The sequence below is a fragment of the Mandrillus leucophaeus genome, unplaced genomic scaffold, assembly GCF_000951045.1.
Source record: "Mandrillus leucophaeus isolate KB7577 unplaced genomic scaffold, Mleu.le_1.0 Scaffold242, whole genome shotgun sequence".
Classification (NCBI taxonomy): domain Eukaryota; kingdom Metazoa; phylum Chordata; class Mammalia; order Primates; family Cercopithecidae; genus Mandrillus; species Mandrillus leucophaeus.
In genome coordinates this window covers 3,214,970-3,235,002 of record NW_012102499.1, presented here as the reverse complement: position 1 = coordinate 3,235,002, position 20,033 = coordinate 3,214,970, and the positions used below count along the sequence as shown (strand labels likewise).

At 42.8% G+C, this 20,033-nt stretch overlaps 2 protein-coding genes across 3 annotated transcripts in view; both read left to right on the top strand.

Annotated features, from left to right (window-relative positions):
- Window positions 1-3,491: 3,491 nt before the first annotated feature.
- LOC105541646 (spermatogenesis-associated protein 31D1-like) lies at window positions 3,492-10,142 on the top strand. Of its 2 annotated transcripts, none has more exons than XM_011982775.1 (4): window positions 3,492-3,761; window positions 4,511-4,556; window positions 5,274-5,334; window positions 5,627-10,142. In XM_011982775.1, exons 1-4 carry the CDS (start codon window positions 3,576-3,578, stop codon window positions 10,092-10,094), a joined length of 4,761 nt encoding a protein of 1,586 aa, XP_011838165.1. In that variant the 5' UTR covers window positions 3,492-3,575; the 3' UTR covers window positions 10,095-10,142. The 2 variants fall into 2 exon arrangements, with proteins under 2 accessions (XP_011838165.1, XP_011838164.1); XM_011982774.1 differs by having other exon boundaries at window positions 3,576-3,761; window positions 4,511-4,555; window positions 5,264-5,334.
- Window positions 10,143-11,222: 1,080 nt separating this feature from the next.
- Window positions 11,223-20,033, top strand: part of LOC105541651 (spermatogenesis-associated protein 31D1-like) — a gene marked incomplete at its 3' end in the record, with an annotated part of 37,537 nt that continues 28,726 nt past the window's right edge. Inside the window, 1 exon segment of the mRNA XM_011982790.1 lies at window positions 11,223-11,290. Within this exon segment, the coding sequence (XP_011838180.1) occupies window positions 11,223-11,290 (68 nt within the window).

Sequence of the window (20,033 nt, the reverse complement as noted above, 5' to 3'; positions counted from 1 at the left end):
TAGTTTCCAGCAGTAAATATTTATTAGATGAAAACTTGGCTGAGGCTGCATATCAAAGAGAGGAGGAAGGGGCATCTCTTGGCAGATTTTATCCTCAAGGCAGGTTACCTGCTCCTGCATAAATGAAAGGAGACCCGGCCTGAGTTGAAGGCTGTCTTAACCTTTCCAAAGAGATCAGTAACACTGGTGGCCCATGGGTAACAGTGGTGGCCCATGGTTGTCTAATAAGGAGCTTTACAGTATTAAAAGAAACTTCAGAGAAATTAAGTTTAAAGGGGTTTAACTGAGCATGAAAGATTTGCAAATTGGTTAGCCCCCAGAATCACAGCAGATTCACAGAGACTCCACGGGTGCCTCATGGTTAGAACCAATTTATGGACCAAAAAGGCAAAATGACGTACATGAATCAGAAGTGTGGTACAGAAAGAGTGAGATTGATTACAACTTGGCCTTTGCCTTATTTGAACACAGTTTGAACATTCAGCAGTCTATGAGTGGTTGAAGTAGGGCCGCTGGGATTGGCCAACACTCAGCTATTGTTACAGGTCCATACTATTGAGTTAGGTTTCCAATTTGTCTAACTATTAGGCTAGGTTATAGTTCATCTGCAAGGACTCCAATATAGAAGTATGGAGTCCTTTTCATGGCACTATTGTTTTCTTTCACAATAGTTTAAGAAAGACATGAGAAGTTAAGAGCAGTTCAGAGGACAGCTGTCATGATAAAGAGTTTAGAAAAGAATGTGTAGGAAGATGGGTCAGGGGTGGGGGATATTGGGATCATTTAAACCTGACAAGAGTCACCTGAATAAAGTATGACAGGTAGTTGGTATTTGGATATTTGCAGGGGTGATTATGTAGAATATAGAGCAGATGTTCTCAAGTTTTTTTGGATGCCAAGGCACTCAGGAAAAGATCACATTTACATGGCCCACAGTGTAATCAGGTGAGGTTGCTTAAGACTCCATTCTGCTCTAAGGCTTTGACACGCCTGGGTCCCACTCTGCTACCAAAGGCTGATGGCATCAGTAGTATCATCCAAAAGACCACCAAGATGGCTAAATAGTAGAAAGGAGAGCCTCATTGCTCTCATCAGTTTGCAAGCCAGGAAGGGAAAGCATCCAGTGTGGACTGAAGGTGCTCTCTGTTGGAATAGGGGAAGGACAGGTTGGGTTTTATATTCATATTCATACATATTCAACAAGTTTGTGGGAAAAGCTATACATATTTATGCAGGTGCCGAGCACACCATAATGAGTAAACATATGTAACATACATCCCATGTTCACTTTGGAGTGGGGGTTTAGCACTAAAATGAGGTAGAATTTGGCCCCTTACATCATAAGATGAACTTCAGGACACAGGCGGTTTGTGTGCCACCTCTATAAGCTGGCAGAAACTGGAAATCTGTAATATTAGTAACTTATCAGAAAAGAACGTTTGTAAGGCCGGTCCTCTGTCCAATCAGAGCTGATAACTGGTTTGGTTAGAGGGAGTTTAGTTATAGAAAGTTAGAAAATTTGCCATGCCATCCAGGCCCTGAACCCTCCACCACAGGTAACTTTGTTTCCTTAACCTTAGGGTCTGTCTTAGTTGATAAAGGGGCATCTGTTTCGGTCTCTTAGATCACAATAGCTTAGGGCACTGTAACCTATCCCTGCTTTAAGGGAGTTGCATACTTGTTACCAAATTGATGTACAGAGTTGCGTCTGGTTGTGTTTGAGGTAGAGTTAGAAAATATGGTATCAAAACGACAAGTAAGAGATTGAAATAAAAGGAGGAACTAATTGATTCTGGATTTGAAGGTACTGATTGATTTGTCACAGGATTGGTGTGTGGGTGTGTTTGTTAAGAAAATAACTTTTATCTGAGGACTGTGAGTCCTCTTAAATTATCAGGCCTAGAGAGACATTAAAATGAGACAGAAATCACAGCCGTATCTCCTCCTTGAGCTATGCATTCATCTCTTGAAATTGCTTGCTATTGCCACATGGAGCTATATAGTAACCCAGTAATGCCACACCTGACACTACAAACCACCCCCTATAGCTTAAAAATGTGCAGGCAATCACTAATCAATGTTGCTTCTGTAAACCAATGAGAATTCCTGATTACAACTTTGTATCAATCCACTCCTTGTCCTCTTTTTCAACTTTAAAAACCCACTTGTATTTACTGCTAATTGGAGTGTATATTTAGGCTGACTTGCATCTGTGTTCCCAGGTTGCAATCCTCAAGCTTGACCCAAATGAACTCCCTACTTATAATAATTTTCCGTCAACTTCTTCCTTTTAGGTCGATGTGTATGTGTGTTTGTGTACAGAATATGTTCCAAAAGTGCTTGAACAGTTTAAACTTCACTAACTTCAGAAAAATAAGTTCTATAAATTTACCCCTAAGGTCCCTCGAAGTTTCAATGATATACACTTATTGTACACTTATTTTCATTTTGTAGATGTTAAATAATGCATTATTAGTGAAACCATGCCCCAGAGAGTTGAAGAAACCAATGACTAATGAAATTAATCAGTTTACAGGATAGCAGATCAAACAACAACAACAATAGTAACTTGCTAAAATGCCAAAACTCTCCCTGCTTCTGAGATTTAAAAACTGGCTAAAATGGATTAAAACTATTAAGGCCAACTGGAGTTTACACAGAACAAGCTGGCCAACGTCACAGCCCCAATTTCTGCCACGTTTCAACCAACTCCCCACGAATGTGCACACGTGATACATGAGGCAGTGTTAAACAAAACTGTGCATGCCGAGGACTTTCAGACCTCCCCTTTCCTTCCACCAACCAACTATTAAGTACAGAGGCCATTCTCTAAACCTTTTCTAATAAAATGACTGCATGAAATGCACACGGGACAGGTCTGAGCTGGACTCCTGTCTCCTTGTTGGTTTATTTACAATAAAAATCTTCTTTTCTGAAAAACCCAAATTGGGCGGTGAGCTTCTTTTCCTTGAGAAGATTAGTTTTAATCATTTGATTCAGTCTCTCTGATTGGAAATAGTAAAGGTTGACTTCAAAACAAAGAATGTAATGTTCGACATTCACAAAACAAAGTAAGTAGAAAGGAAATTTAAGTTTTATATCTGCATTTATGTAAGGCAAAAACATTCTGCAGATAAGACGGATTTGAGGACATATGTGATCCTGAGAGTGGCAAAGCCTGGGTACAACAAATATTCCAGGCAGTATTTCAGGCTTTCAAGGGAGTGTACTTGGTGGGGTCCAAGTTGAGGGCTCCAAACAGTAAAGCGGGACTTGGGTAATGCCTGGTTTACTGTTGGAACAAACTGAAAATTCCACTAAGATAAATACATGACATGAAAAAGGATGGACTTGGGAAATGGAGTGGCAGGATAGGGCAAAGGGACCCAGAGAGCCCAGGAGAGTTGGCTGTGCTGGTGGGGTTGGGGCTGTGGACACACCCCCCTTTTGTTGCTCCCTCCACCCTCAGAAACCCTCTGTGACTCTTCCATGCTCTGTGATGCAGGCCTGGGTTTATAGTTAAGCCTGGGCACCCTCAGTGCTCAGTTGCTTCAGGCAGCCGAGCTATTCAGATCATGGAGAATATCCTCTGTTTTCTGAGCAGCTATATTGAGACAGGGCTGAGCCCTGACTCACATTACTTGGATATTGACCCCACCTTCATTTGCTTGAGTGGGTTGGGATTGTTTATACTGTACTTGTTCTACATGGTATTGACCCTGTATTTGTCACCCACCGAAAAAAATAATGACATCCAAAAGGTAAGGGACTGTGGGTGAACACCCAAGAGAGATGCCCTGTTGTTGTTTCCCAAACCTATTCCCACATTCCTAAATAAGTCTGGTTGGTTCAGAGACATGTCTTACATGGGAAGTCTGAAGAGAGGATAGAGCTTCACTTTCTGTGGCAGAGGTTGGGCAGACGTAGGGGTTCAGGAGGACTAAGGTTTCCATCTGTAGCTCATAGACTACCTATCTGGCTGTGGTGGAGAGTTCCGGGATAAAATCCTAAACACAGTAATTCTGTGCTCCCAGATAGGTTTATTTAGGGAATGTGGGTTCTCTGAAGGAGAACAGTCTCTGCTGAAATTTGATCATGAGTCACATTCCCATGTCACCTGTCATTCAACAAAGCCTTCCTTCATGTTGGGCTGACCAGGGGAGTAATGCTGAGAGTCTCTGAGCAGAGGCTGGGGCCACAGCTCTGTCTCTGGGACACTTGTTCTGTGAGGGAGCACAGATGTGACTGTTGGACTCTGAGTCTGTGCCCTGGATGAGGACTTCTAACTCAGCACATCAAGTGTGGCTCTCACAGAAGAAATCCTCTTTCAGCTTTTCAGAGAAGGAAAAATGGGAAATATTTTATCACCTTCAAAAATTGATAAAAAGAACGTATTTCTATTAATTAGAGAGTCATATCATTCTTGTATAATGAATGAATGAATGAATGAGCTTCATAGAGTGTGAGAGAAGTGAGTCGTAGCCTGTCATTATCTTTCTTTTGTTCTCAGCATCAGGGCAGAGCCAGGAGGAGAAGGAAAAGTGTGACATTTAAAGGTAATGTCAGCCTGCTTTATCTGAGCTTCAGGGTGACATGAAAAAGGATGGACTTGGGAAATGGAGTGGCAGGATAGGGCAAAGGGATGCAGAGAGCCCAGGAGAGTCGGCTGTGCTGGTGGGGTTGGGGCTGTGGACACACCCCCCTTTTGTTGCTCCCTCCACCCTGTCTCTTTCATGAGGAACTCAGTCCCATAATTTCTTAGAATGTCAGTTACTAGACAGTCTCAGAAAACAGAGTCCTCAGAAGACAGGCTCATGGGAAAGGAATCAGACATGAGACACTACTCATAGGCCCTGCTCTGCCCATTCATGTGCATGACAAAGTGATGGACCTGCCCAAGGGGTGCTGCCCAACTGGCAGCCTACTGAGATATCGAGGAAGGACTACTGGTTGGCTTGGAGTCAGTGCTTCTGTCTCACAACTTTGCATAAGTGCTTTGACTTCCTCGATGCTCGGATTCCTCCTAGAGGTTACCACCGATGTGTTTCATGTGGTGCTTTTGAGCATCACATGGGGTAATGTATGTGAAAGTTTACTAATGATTCCACATACAGACGTGAACTTGTGAAAATTATCAATGACTATTTGCCCTTTTCTACTGATTCTTGGGGCTATCAGAGTTTAATATCCCAAGGGTCTTCCACAGAGTGACTTCTGTATGATCCCTGTGCCACTACGTTCATTGCATATAACATACTCTTTTGGTTTCCCAGACCGGAAAAGGTTCCAGAGGGAAGCAGAAGAGGAAAGAAAGCTACTTTCTATTCTGAAAAGGTGATTAATCGTTCCCCTTGTGTCCTGTTCCCACCCCCTCCTTTTTTTTTCTTTTTGCATGTTCTATTCACTTCAGGGATTCCTTGTAGCCTGCTGTAGTTCTGGGAGTGGGTAGCCATAGGAATGGGTATGTGAATGAATGCTTTGGGGAGAGGCTATAGTGAGGTCATATGACCTCATATATGGTGAGGTCATGGGTGGGGGGCAATGCGAAGCAGGTAGCAGGATTCAGGGGGCCCCACCCCTGCTAGGCTAACAGACCCTCCTTTCCTTGTTCTGATTCTGGCTGCAGCTTTGGACCTCCTGTTTCCTGCAGTCCCCTGGGCCAGCATCATGATACCACCCGCTTTCGTCGACTGTTATGCCCAGACCCCCTCTGTCAGGTGTGTAACAGAGCAACTGCTGATATCCAGCGACTGCTGTCTTGGGAGTCCCTGAAAGATGCTGCTCCCTGTGTGTCCCCTTTGCCTTCTGGAGCTTCTGTGACTGAGTCATCGTTCACTCTGTCTTCCACCCCCTCAGCAATCTCTACAGAAGACCTAATATTGTCTCCTCAGCCTAAGCTCTCTCCACCTCCCCTGTTAATTCTCTCACCTGATTTGATCACGTCCTTAGCTAACTTGTTTTCACCCTCACCACTGAAGGACCCTCCGCCACCACAGCCTGTTTCTCCCTTGGATTCCAAGTTCCCCGTAGACCATTCCCCACCCCAGCAGCTTCCCTTTCCCCTTCTGCCACCACATCACATTCAGAGAGTGGAGCCCAATCTCCACCCTGTGGCCAGTTTGTCTCTGAACACCATCTTTTCACTTGACTGCACCATATGCCAAGATATTTCCCAGGCCATGAATCCCACTGATTCATGTGCTCATCATAACAAACCGCCAATCTCAGCTGCTTTACCACTGGAAGACTGCTCTGTGACTCAGTCGAAATCAAGACTCACCATTTTGAGGCCTTTTGCAGAGATGTTATCTCTAGGTGGCTCTGGTGAGACATCCACCTATGCCCCAATAATCAAAGGCATTGACCATTCATGCCCTGCATCTTCAGAATTCTCCTGGTGGCAGCCTCATGCCAAGGGCTCTTTTTCCTCCAATTTTGTGCCATCTGATTTCATGGAGGAGCTTCTTACCCTTCAGTCTTCTGAGGCCTCTTTAGGGTGGCACTCTGTGGCCAACGTCATACAGCCTGTTAACATCTCTTTTGTCAGCCATGACATTCTGGCACTCCTGGAGAGACAAGTCCAAAAAAGGTGTGATTTCCTGATGTGGAAAGAAAATGGAAAGAAACCAGGATCTTTCCCAACACAACTTAGGCCAAACTACCAACTAAATTCTTCACGGAAAATGTTAGCCTCAATTGCTGATAAGCATGACATGGTAGAATTCTTTCCTTTTGGGGCCAATAAAGGCAAACTAGAGGGGCAGCACATCCATCAGGACCCCCCATACTCTAAGTGCTTTGAAGACCATTTAGAGCAAAAATATGTGCAGCTCTTCTGGGGTCTCCCATCTCTGCACAGCGAGTCTCTTCACCCTACTGTTCTCGGCCAACGTGGCCGTACCTCCATGTTTGTATTCTTCAATGGCATTACAAATACATCTATATTCCATAAATTTCCAGTACTTCCCCCTCCCCAACCTCTGTCCTTGCCTAATACCCAAGCTCTACCCTTGCCTCAAACCCTGCCCCGAGGTCAGTCCCCACATCTCACTCAGGTCCAGTCCCAGGCTCAACATCAATCTCCACTCCCAGTCCTACTACCTAGTCCTCCATTCCTGATTAGGATCTGTGGAGTGTGTTTTCATAGACCCCAGAACGAGGCACAGTCTCTTACGCCATCTGAAATTAATCTTCTGGAGTGTAACGTGTTGCAGAAAGTGCAGGGAAGTGTGTGGGGTTTACCCTCTGTGGTTAAAAAATCCCAGGAAGACTTTTGTCCTCTAGCTCCCAATCTTGCATTGGTCAGAAAGTCCTTCAAGGTCCATGTTCCCATCTCCATCATTCCTGGAGATTTTCCACTGAGCTCTGAGGTAAGGAAGAAACTAGAGCAACACATTCGAAAGAGGCTTATCCAGCGCAGATGGGGCCTGCCTCGTAGAATCCATGAGTCTCTGTCATTGCTACATCCTCAGAGTAAAATTTCGGAGCTATCTGTGTCAGAGAGCATTCATGGACCCTTACATCGCTCTTCAGTTGAGGGTCAGAGCCTCAATGTTCTAAAGAAGTTCGGATCAAGCATCCCTAGAACCTTCCACGAGAGGAGCTCAAATATGCTTTCCCTGGAGAATGTGGGGAATTATCAGGGATACAGACAGGAGAATGGCCCAAAAGATCATCTGTTGCATGATCCAGAGACATCTTCAGATGAGGATCCGAGGTCTAACTCTGAGAGAGACCTGGACACTCATATGATGCATCTGTCAGGGAATCATTCAGGGGAGAGCCTAGGTCAGAAACAACTTGAAAATGCCCTGACAGTACATTTGAGCAAGAAATTTGAGGAAATCAATGAGGGTCGAATGCCTGGGACTGTGCATAGTTCATGGCATTCAGTCAAGCAGACGATGTCTCTTGCTGAGGAATCCCACAGCCAAATAAAACATCGAAATATGGCAGCATTGGTGAGTGAGGACCATGGCGTTGATACTTCCCAGGAGATTTCTTTCCTTGGTTCTAACAAACAAAAGATGTTGGAAGCCCATATTAAATCTTTCCGCATGAGAATGCTGTGGGGCCTTCCCCGCAAGGTCCTTGAATCCATAGAAATCTTCAAATTGAAAGAGGACCTTTCCAATTCCTTTTCCCATTTCGACATTCCCTCCTCAGCCAGCTTTATTTCTCGGGGAGATACCAAAGATGGGGTCTCTAACTCTAATAGACAAAGCACTTTCCAAGGAGGAAAGTTGGGAACAACAAGCTCAGTCCCTGTCCTTGATCGTCCTCATCCTGTCACCTCACCTGTTGGCAAAGAAAAATCAGAGACTCTGGAAAGGCAATTTTCTGATACTGATCATGACCTTATAGAGAGAGATTCCAAAGATAGGGCCTCCACGCCCCTTAGAAGAGGCACTACAGATTTTCAAGGAGAAAAATTAGAAACCACAAGCTCATTCTCCATCCTGGGTCATCCTGAACTGGTTACCTCACCTGTCGATCAAGAAAAGCATGAGACCCTGAAAAGAGAATTCGCTGATACTGACAATGATCTTACAGAAAGTGTCCCAACAACTGAGGATGGCGGACAGACTTTTCTGCCCCCCGCACACAGCATCATAGACGAAGCCAGTCAGAGACAGACTGTACCGGCCAGTAGATGCAGCTCAGAGCTGCCCATAATGCAAGCTGGAGTTGGCCGTGAGTCAAGGGATAAGAGAGATAGTGCCAGTAATAATATTAACAGGCTTCAGGGCAGTAGAAAGACCTTTCCTGTCACCAATGGGTCGAAGGAGATGTTCAAGGAAGAGGAGAGCTGTGCTCTTCAATCACAAACTAGGAACAACTTGACATCCAGCAAGTCAGGAAGCTGCTCAGTGACAAATGTGAAAACAAGCACATCTCATGAAACTGAAATTTTCCCACCAAGAGTATCAGTTCCCCAAGATCCTAAATCATCATATCTTAAAAATCAGATGCTGAGTCAGTTAAAGTTGGTCCAGAGGAAGGATAGCCAACCTCAGAGCCATTTCACTGACACGTCTATTGCCTTAGAGAACTTGAGTTCCAAGGACTTACTGATTCATCCCCAGGGCATTTCAAGTCTGGACATGGAAACTTCCCAGGTGCTGCATGTCCACTTGGAGGACAGAGGGATCTGTGCGGCACAGCAGCAGGAGCCCAGGGTCCCTACGCATGTCTTACAGAAATGCCAAGTTAAGAATTTTTCACCAGCTACAAAGAGAGTGAGCCCTCTAAGATCCAAGGGAAGAGAGGTTGGTGGAGGGGATGCAGGGTTGGGGACATCCCAATTCAGGAGAAAGAGCCACGTTATTCATAACAAGACATCAAGGGAGTTGCTTGGGAGCAAATCTTCCCCAACCTTGAAAACACAGCCTCCTCCTGAAAACCTTTTCAGAAAGTGGATGAAGACCTTTTTGCAGCAGTTTAATAAACCCAGCATAACATATGAAGATCAAGAAATTTCTCGGGCAAAGGATAGCTCCCTGTCGTCATCTGTGCAGAATAGAGGTCGAGTTAAAAGCAGAGCTGGCTTTACTGGAAGTATTGAAGCTCAGAAAATTAGGAAAGACACTGGGGAGTTCCTAGAAGGGAAGCTGGGGCATAGGCATGGGATAGATGTCACCTGTCCCCAGGAGCCCCTTGCCTCCCCGGTGGAGCTTGGGAAAGCTCAGCACAACCCAGAAGTGCAGTTCACAGCAGAGCTTGTCCAGGGCTATCCCCACAACTACATGGCTCCCTCCTGCAAAGTGACACGTACCAAATCTTACAGCCAACAAGCTATCTTTGTTGGCCAGAATTATCCTACAAGGATTAGACAGAACACAGACAAGGACAGACAGCCTGAGAAAGTTGAGGCATTTAAGGGGAAGCTATTGTGTCAAAGGCATCCCCAGTCCATGCCCCACAGGAAGCCTATGCCACATTCAAACCCCATTTGTCAGCATCAGGTCAACTTGGTGTGTCCAGCCCTCCCTACCAGTGCTAATAGCAGTGTGTTCAGTGATGTGCCTTTACTAACTGGACAGAAAATGCTTCCGAAGCATTTCCAGGGAGGAAAATTTCCCCCCACAAAATAATTCACTCCTTGTTGGGAATCTTGATTCTCCCCAATAAATGTACTAATAGGAAGAATGTCTTTTATGTGTATTGTGTTGGGGGGAATAAGTTTTGGGTAACCAAAGCTTGTGGTTAGGGAAAGGTAAGAGTTAGCTCAGCTCTTGCTGAGTCCCTCAGTTGACTTTTAAAAGGTGACTAATCCCCTGGAGCTCTTGTGGAGGAAAGAGTATCATGTGCCTCCAAAAGCCCCTTCTCTCCCTGATGAAGTCTGAGGAGATGAGCTCTTTTCTACTTCTTTGCTTGAGACTTACTGATGCCGTATGGCAGCCTGTACCTTCCTCTCCATTCACTGCTTCATGTCCTTTAGACCCATAAGGAAGTCAGGCCTTCTATATCTGAAGAGAGGGTCAAGGACAGGCACATTTTCCAGAAATAGTGGTTTAATCAGTATTTTAAAAAAGTTGTCACTGACCACAGGATCGTATAAATTGGTGGTAGTGTTTGGGGTATTGCTGGTTGGGGTAGGGTGTCAGGAACACTGTGGATGCTGCTTAAGAATTTGAAAGGCAGGGCATCCTCATGATTTAGGGAAGCACATTTTGACCTTCACTTTGAGGTCTTTCTACTAATAAGTCACTTGGGGAAGTAGTTACCTTCCCTGTGTATTTCTCCATGCTGCCTGGATTGATGACTTTTTTACAGAGCAAAAAATCACCTAGCCGTCTGTGACAGGAATGTTGACCAGGCAACCACCTACCTCCTAGGCTAAAATATAGCTGAGAGTAAGGAAAAGATGCCTTATAATGAATGAGAAAGTAAGAAAAAAATGAAGCTAGGAAAGGATGACCATGGTAGTGGAAAAAGGTTTATGTCCCATCATGCCCATATCACGACCCTTTGTCAATCTGGATCTAGGCACTACCCCTTTGAGGTTTACCAGGGCGCTGCTGACAGATGCCATTTTGGCAGAAGTGTCCATGGGGCTATTGTTTCAGGACTAAAACAGTATCTGCAGGGATGTTGTCAAACATGGCATCCCTCTCTTTAGGGAAGCTGATCTTTGTGCCTTCTTTCTAGCCACATTGATGGCAACATGCAAGATTTCCCCTTAGTGTATATGGTGCACCTATCAGGCGGAGGTATCCCCTATGATCTTCATGGGCTTAGTGGAATATAATAGATATTACGTAGAACACCTGCAGCTCATGATCCAGAGGTGAGTCCTTGACTATGCATGAGGGTTACAGACATTTGGAGGCTGGCTATGAATCTTTACAGAATGCTCCTTATGGCTAAGAGTGTGCACATATATACCCTTAAAATATTAGGGGCCTGAAGAGACGGCAACTCCACTTATACAGACTGGGACTAATAAATGAGGTGAGTTTTCTAGAGGGCAGTTGAGGTAGGTTTTCCAGAAAAATTTGTGAATGCTTGGTGTGAAAACTAAAGCAAAACAAAACAAAACAGATGTCCACTATAGCTCCATCACCATCCTTCTCCTTTCCTGTCCATGCTTAGGCCACAGACCCTGTTGTGTCTGAAGCTTAGGATTGCAGAAATAATTCAGATTTCGTGAAGGCCTTAAGAAGGACAAAATTGGGATGAAGCCCAGGCAAAGAACTTAAGGAGGTGGAGAATCCATGGAGCGTCCAATCATCCATGTGGATAGGCTTCCCAATAACCTGGTCTCTTAATTCCTCTGTCATTCCATCTTAGAGATGGATTGACTCTACCTCTAATCCTGTTTAGTTACTGCCACACCCAAGAAGCTATCATCAAAAACATCTAAACGTTATCATCAGAAACACCTCTGTTTTTGGAAGCAGAGTCTTGCTCAATTGCCCAGACTGGTGTGCAGTGGCATGTTCCTGGCTCACTGCAACCTCCATCTACTGGGTTCAAGTGATTCTCCTGCCTCAGCCTACTGAATAGCTGGGATTAAAGGCATATGCCATGATGTCGGCTTTTTTTTTTTTTTTTTTTTTTTAGTAGAGCCAAGGTTTCACCATGTTGGCCAGGCTGGTCTTGAACTCCTGACCTCAAATGATCTGTCTGCCTTGGTCTCTCAAAGTGCTGGGATTATAGGTGTGAACCACTGCTCTCGGCCACCTTCTAAGGTTTTTATCTTCAGAGGAATTATACTTCCTGAAATGTCTCTATTGAGTGGTAGCTAAACTCTAGTCTTGATGGACTGATCCATTCTTGCTTTGTAATAGGTACACAGTATATGTTTTAAATGCGTGAATTTTGTAATATGTGTACTATATTGCAATAAAACTTAAAGGATTTAAAAGAAGAAGTGCTTGAGGATAATAAGAATACAAGAGGATACACCAAAAGAAGTTTACATATTCTTGGAAGATGAAATCCTGGTGGAGGAGAGAAAGCTGATTTAGCAAAGTAGACAAAGAACCAGCTATCCTCAGTGCTGCTTCCTTCTCTTCATGAGGCACTGAACATGTTTTATTTCTTAAATCCTTTCATTGAAGAGATGGTTAAACACATACAAGAGCAGGTGTAACAATTTAACTCCCCATGTACCCACCACCTAAATTTCACAATTATCATTCAGTATGGATAATGAATCCCATCTTTTACACTATGATTAAAGTGCAAAAGTCCATCTAAACATCTTGCCATTCATCTCTTAGAAGATATGCCATGTGCCATATGTCAATGCTGTCACATTCCCTTGATACGTATCACACGAGGAACACACTTATGTACAACAGATGTACACAGCATTGGTGACAAACACATTGAGCTTTAGCGGCCTTGGCAATCAGTTCTCCTTAAACTTCTCCTTTAAGTCAATCCCAAGTAGTCATTTGAATTTCTACCCACAGTCCATACAAGAAGCAACCTTACAGAGCAAATTCAGTGCACAATTTTGCAGTCCCTTAATCACACAGTAACTATAACATGAAAATAACAGTGGAAAACTGTGCATGTTGCTGAAACTTGAGATTGCCATATAAGTGTTTTCAAATATTTAAAAGAAATTTTTTTCTATAGCATATTTAAAATGAGTTTTCATGTTTCCACTTATATAAACTGGATCAAATATACATGTTTATCTACCCTCCTTCCCATAGTGTGATTAAGCATAAAAGAGTATATGAAAAGATGCTCGACATCATTACTCATCAGAAAAATACAAATAAAAATCACTATGAGATAGCACTTCACGCCCACTAGGATGGCTGGAATAAAATAGACAAATGTTTTAGATAATTTGGGGAAAATGGAAGCCTCATACACTGAGAGTGGGAATGTGAAATGGTACAGCTGCTTTGGAAAACAGGCAGTTCCTCAAAATGTTGGCATATAACCCAGCAAATCCACTCCTAAGTATATACCAAAAGAAATGAAAATATGTGCGTGCAAAGAAACTTGTACACAAAGGTTCATCGCAGCATTATTCAAATAGCCAAAAGATGGAAACAACTCAAATGTCCACATGAATGTATAAACAAAATGTGGTATATCCATACAACAGATTATTATTCAGCCATAAAAAGGAATAAAGTATTGACACATGGTACAACATAGATAAATCTTGAAAATTTTATGCTGAGTGAAAGGTCAGTCACAAACAACCACAATGATTCCATTCTGATGTCCAGAATAGAGACATTTACACAGAGATAAAGTAGATTTAGAACTAGGTTAATGAGGTGCAAGAAGTGTAATAGCTAAAGGATATATGGTTTCATTTTGAAGTCATAAAAATGTTTTTAAAATGACTAGTGATGGATGCACAACTCTGTGAATATAAAAATCATTGAACTACACACTTAAAATGGGTGACTTATATGGCATGTGAACTGTATTTCAATAAAACTGCTTTAAAAATTGAAGGATTTAAAAAATAAATGCTTGACATGACAGGGACAGGAGAGGATACAACAAAAAGGGTCAACCCATTTTTGGAAGGTGGAAATCTGGTAGAGGACAGGTAATTGACTTAGTGCCTGCAAACCAATTCACATCATGTAGTGTCCATTTTCACACCGCTTTAAAGAACTGCCTGAGACTGGATAATTTATAAAGAAAAGAGCTTTCATTTACTCATAGTTCCACAAATTGTTCAGGAGGCATGGCTGGGGAGGCCTCAGGACACTTACAATCATATCTGAAGGCAAAGGGAAAGCAAGCATGTCTTCATACGGCACAGGAGAGAGAAAGCTAAGGAGGAAGTACCATACACTTTCAGACAATCAGATCTTGTGAAAACTTGCTATCACGAGAACAGCAATGGGGAAATCTGCCCCCATGATCCAATCACCTCCCACTGGATCTTTCCCCCAACACTGGAGGTTACAATTCAACATGAGATTTGGGAGGGGACACAGAGTCAAACCACATCACACCACAAAACTGCAGGATACAAGTGACATGATGGAATCAAACAAGAAATTAGGAGTTATATGCCATAAACAAGGTTCATTGAAATTTTGATTCTTTTTTGTTTTACATTGTCTGTTCTCATGGTGTGGATAAAGACATACCTGAGACTGGGTAATTTATAAAGAAAAAGAGGTTTAATGGACTGACAGTTCCATGTGGCTTGGAGGCCTCACAATCATGGCAGAAGGTGAAAGGCACATTTTACATGGAAATGGACAAGAGAGAATGACAGTCAAGTGAAAGGGGAAATCCCGTACAAAACAGTCAGCTACTGTGAGACTTATTCACTACCATGAGAACAGTATGGGGGAAACTGCCCCCATGATTCAGTGATCTCCCACCAGGTCGCTCCCACAACACATGGGAATTATGAGAGCTACAGTTCAAGATGAGATTTGGGGCTGGGCGTGGTGGCTCACGCCTGTAATCCCAGCACTTTGGGAGGCCAAGGTGGGCGGATCATGAGGTCAGGAGATCAAGACCATCCTGACTAACATGGTGAAACCCCATCTCTACTAAAAAATACAAAAAATTAGCCAGGCATAGTGGTGGGCGCTTGAAGTCCCAGCTACTCGGGAGGCTGAGGCAGGAGAATGGCATGAACCTGGGAGGCAGAACTTGCAGTGAGCCGAGATCATGCAACTGCACTCCAGCCTGGGTGACAGAGTGAGACTCTGTTTCAAAAAAAAAAAAATGAGATTTGGGTGGGGACACAGCCAAACTATATTATTCCTCCTCTGGCCCCTCCTAAATCTCATGTACTCACATTTCAAAACCAATCATGCCTTCCCAACAGTCCCCCAAAGTCTTGACTCACTTCAGCATTAACTCAAAAGTATACAGTTCAAAGTCTCTTCTGAGACAAAGCAAGTCCCTTCAACTTATAAGCCTGTAAAATCAAAAGCAAGTTAGTTACTTCCTAGATACAATGGGGATACAGGCATTGGGTATATATAGCCATTTCACATCAGAGAAATTGATCAAAACAAAGGGGCTCCAGGTCCCATGCAAGTCCAAAATCCAGCAAGTCAGTCAAATCTCCAAAATTATCTCCTTTCAATCCATTTCTCACATCCAGGTCATGCTGATGCAAGAGGTGAGTTCCCATGGTCTTGCATTTTCCTTCCACATTTCCCTAGCAGAGGTTCTCCATGAGGGCCCCACCCCTGCATCAAACTTCTGCCTGGTCATCCAGGCATTTCTATAGATCCTTTGAAATCTATGCAGAGGTACCCAAATCTCAATTCTTCTGTCCACCCACAGGCTCAATACCACGTGAAAGCTGCCAAGACTGTGGGCTTGTACCCTCTGAAGCCACAGCCTGAGTTGTGCCTTGGCCCCTTTTAGCCATGGGTAGAGCAGCTGGGATGCAGGGCACTAAGCACCTAGTCTTCACACAACAGGGGGATCCTGGGCCTGTCCCATGAAACCATTTTTTCCTCCTTGGCCTCTGGGCCTGTGATGGGAGGGGCTGCCACTAAGCTCTCTGACATGCCCTGGAGACATTTTCCCCATTGTCTTGAGGATTAACAATTGGGTCCTCATTACTCATGTAAATTTCTGCACCTGACTTGAATTTCTTCTCAGAAAATGGGTTTTTCTTTTCTATCTCATTGTAAGGCTGCAAATTATCCAAACCTTCATGCTCTGTTTTCTTTTTAAAACTGAATGATTTTAACAGCACCCAAGTCACCTCTTGAATGCTTTGTTGCTTAGAAATTTCTTCTGCCAGATACCCTAAATCATCTCCCTCAAGTTCAAAGTTCTGCAAATCTCTAGTTCAGGGGCAAAATTCTCCCAGTCTCTGTGCTAAAACATAGGATGATTCACCTTTATTTCAGTTCCCAACAAGTTCCTCACCTCATATGAGACCACCTCAGCCTGGATTTCATTGTCTATATCATCATCAACCTTTTGGTCAAAGCCATTCAACAAGTCTCTAGGAAGTTCCAAACTTTCCTACATTTTCCTGCCTTCTTCTGAGCCCTCCAAACTGTTACAACCTCTGCCTGTTACCCAGTTCCAAAGTAGCTTCCACGTTTTCAGGTATCTTTACAGCAGCACCCCACTACTTCTGGTACCACTTTACTTTATAAGTCCATTGTCACAATGCTGATAAAGACATATCTGAGACTAGGTAATTTATAAAGAAAGGTTGAACGGAATCAGAGTTCCATGTGGCTGCGGAGGCCTCACAATCATGGCGGATGGTAAAAGGCACATCTTACACGGCGGCAGAGATAATGAGAGCCAAGTGAAAGGGGAAACCCCTTATAAAACAGTCAGCTCTCATGAGATGTATTCACTACCATGAGAACAGGATTGGGGAAACTGCCCCTATGATTCAATTTTCTCCCACCAGGGCTCTCCCACAACACATGGGAATTATGGGAACTACAATTCAAGATGAGATTTGGGTGGGGATACAGCCAGACCGTATCGCAGTGTATAAATTTTTTATACATAATTAAAAATATTTTTTTGGAGGAGTTCTTTTTCAGTCTATTGTAAAACCCTGTTGAAATGTTAGCATGCTTCAAATGTGGAAAGGGAATCCCAGGTTCTTGCCTGGAACAGAACCCAAAACAAGTATTTTAAAGTTGGCATGGCATACTACTTTGGTGTATTAGTACACCATGCCAACTTTGTACACTACTAGGTCTAGGTATGGTGGTGGCAACTGTGGGAATCAAAGACAAAAATCTCAAACGTTATATAAAAATATAGTCAATGGTTCATTTAAAAATGTATTTATTTGAAGTTTAATGTAATTAAACTTGCAGAAGAGTTGCATAGATGGTAAACAACAATATATTGCTACATTTGCATTCCCATAAAGAAATACTTGAGGCTGGGTAATTTATAACAAAAAGAATTTTATTTTGGCTCACAGTTCTTCAGGCTATACAAGAAAGGTGGCACCAGCTTCTGCTTCTGGAGAGGGCCTCAGAAGATTTTCAGTCATGGAGGAAGGAAGACTAGAGCCAGCATGTCACATGGTGGGAGAGGGATCAAGAGAGAGGATGGGGGAGGTGGCACATTCTTTTAAACAACCAGATCTCATATGAACGCATAGAGAACTCATTTATTACCATGGTGGGGGCACCAAGCCATTCATGAGGGATCCAGCCCTTTGACACAAACACCTCCCGCTAGACCCACCTCCAACACTGGTGGTCATATTTTAACATGAGATTTGGAGGGAATGAAACATCCAAACCCTATCACAACAGTATAACCTTTATCCAGATTTGCCTATTCACATTTTGACCCATTGTGATCGCTCTTCAATCTCCCTCCCTCCTACCTCCTCTCTTCTCTCTCTCTCTCTACACACACACACACACACACACACACACACACACACACAAATTCCTGGACATCTGAGAATACATTTCATACATCATCCACTTTCTCCTTGACTATTTCATTGTGTATTTCTTAAGAAAAGAATATTCTTGTAGATAGTCAATTATCCCCTTCAGTAAATTGAGCATTGGTGTAAAACTTTTAACTAATCTCTTATCCATATTCCATTTTTGTCAGTAATATCCTTTGTGGCTTAAAAGTAACCTCCATTACAGGATCCAGTGTAGAATTATGTATTGCATTTAGTTCTCAAGTGTCTTTTGTCTCTAACCTAGAGCAGTTTCTCAACAGTTTTTTTATGGCATCACCCTTTTCAAAGAACATATTCAATGTGTAATTTTTATAATCCCATCTTCTTGGAAAGTATATGGTGGAGCTTATCTTGCTCTGACTTTAAAGGACATTTTTACATTTCTGAGTTCTAGGGACCATACAGGCTGTTAGGACCAGACATTATAAATAAACAGAATGAAACCAAACATACAAAACAACAAAAACCATCAGAGATGCAATGCTATATAGAGATATATTTCTCAACAGAGAGACCTCCTGTAGTCAAGGGAGGGTAGATGTGAGGAGGCAGGCTTAAAGTTTACCTCCTTTTGGGTAGAGAAAATGGAGAAGCTGTGGATACAGGAGAAGACAGGCAAAGCTGTCATCAGCGGTAAGCCCTCATCAGATGAAAAGGATTGGGTACCTGGGGCCAAGATGGAGGCATCAGACTCAATGAGGGAATTTAGGCAAGCAGTGTAAGGCAATGACACAGGGCTTAATTTCAGCAGTTCATAATCTAAGTAGAGAAGCTTCAAGGGTTGTAACTGTTAAATGATTGGCTAACATGAAGAGATAAATGTGTATATACCATAAACAAAATTGACATTGTTTTAAAAAGTATAGAGGAGCCAAAAGGAATTGGGGTGAAAAGTTAGAAAGTAGATGGAAAAAAATCATAAAAACTTTCATAAAAGAAGTAATCATAGGTGTAATTCAAAACAAAATGCTATGCTAAGTTTCAATTGTGCTCATTATAGGCTATGTTACACTAAGGAGAAATCTGCTTCCTAAATCAGGATAGATTTGGTTATGTGGGCTGTGGTTCAGCACAGTTGCTCTGTGAAATTGAGGCAGAATTTTAAAATGCTGGGAAGAAGAGAGGTGGTTTGGTAGAGAGAAGAAAGCAGGTGCATAGAATAGAATACTGTATAGCTAGAGGGAGCTAGATTTGAGAGCCCTTAGGGGCCAATAGCCTAAAAGAGATTTGAGGAGAAAAAATTACTAAAAGAGTTCCAAAGTTTTTGCCATAGATGGGCTGTGCCTTTGTCTCCCTCTTTGTTGTACAGGTTACTCTGTTCTCTAATGGCTTTTGGTAAACATGGATCTTTTTGAAGAAATATGGAGAGGATAGGTTGCTGCTGAGTATATTCCTGGTTTTGTACATGTGAAAAAAAAAAAAAAAACCATTGTGTTTGTGGGGAGGTTATAGTTGAGGACAGAGTAGATCTTGAAGGTGTAAATCCATGGCCACATCACTTTCAAAGATAGTGGGTTCCAAAGGGGGATCATGAAGCAGTAAAAGGCAATAGGTGGAATAAATAGAAAATTTTACTAATGTAAACATATAGTATCATGAAAGGGTGCAGTTGGAGGGTAAGATGGAAGACCTAAAGGGACCCAGGGGAATGGACAGATCAATTGGGCTAGATAATAAGGGGAAGAACTGTGGGTTCATCTTCCATTTGTTGTCCCTGCTCCACCCTCAAGAACTTCTGGTGTCTGTGTTAAAGTTCCATGATATGGGCCTGGAACTCTGATCTGGAATGGTGACTTAGTACTCAGCTTTTGATAATGAAGACTACCTTCTTTGTCTCAGAAGCCTTACTGCACCATGGCTGAGCTCCAGCTTGACTTCCTGGGTATTCTTATCCTTGCCTTCCTGTGTGGGATGGGGTTCCTCCTTCTATCTCTGTGCTACCGAAAGAGGAATCTGTGTTTTCCAGTATTTTGGAAACAGAGACATCTGTCAGTTAAGTAAGCCAGAGCTGCACAGAGATTTTAGGTCTTTATTCTTTTCTAACATGTGTATTTAATGCTAGAAATTTCCTTCTAAACACTGTTTTTGCTGAAATTTTCATTTTGCAGCAAATTTTGATTTTTCCATTTGCATTTAGTTTATAATA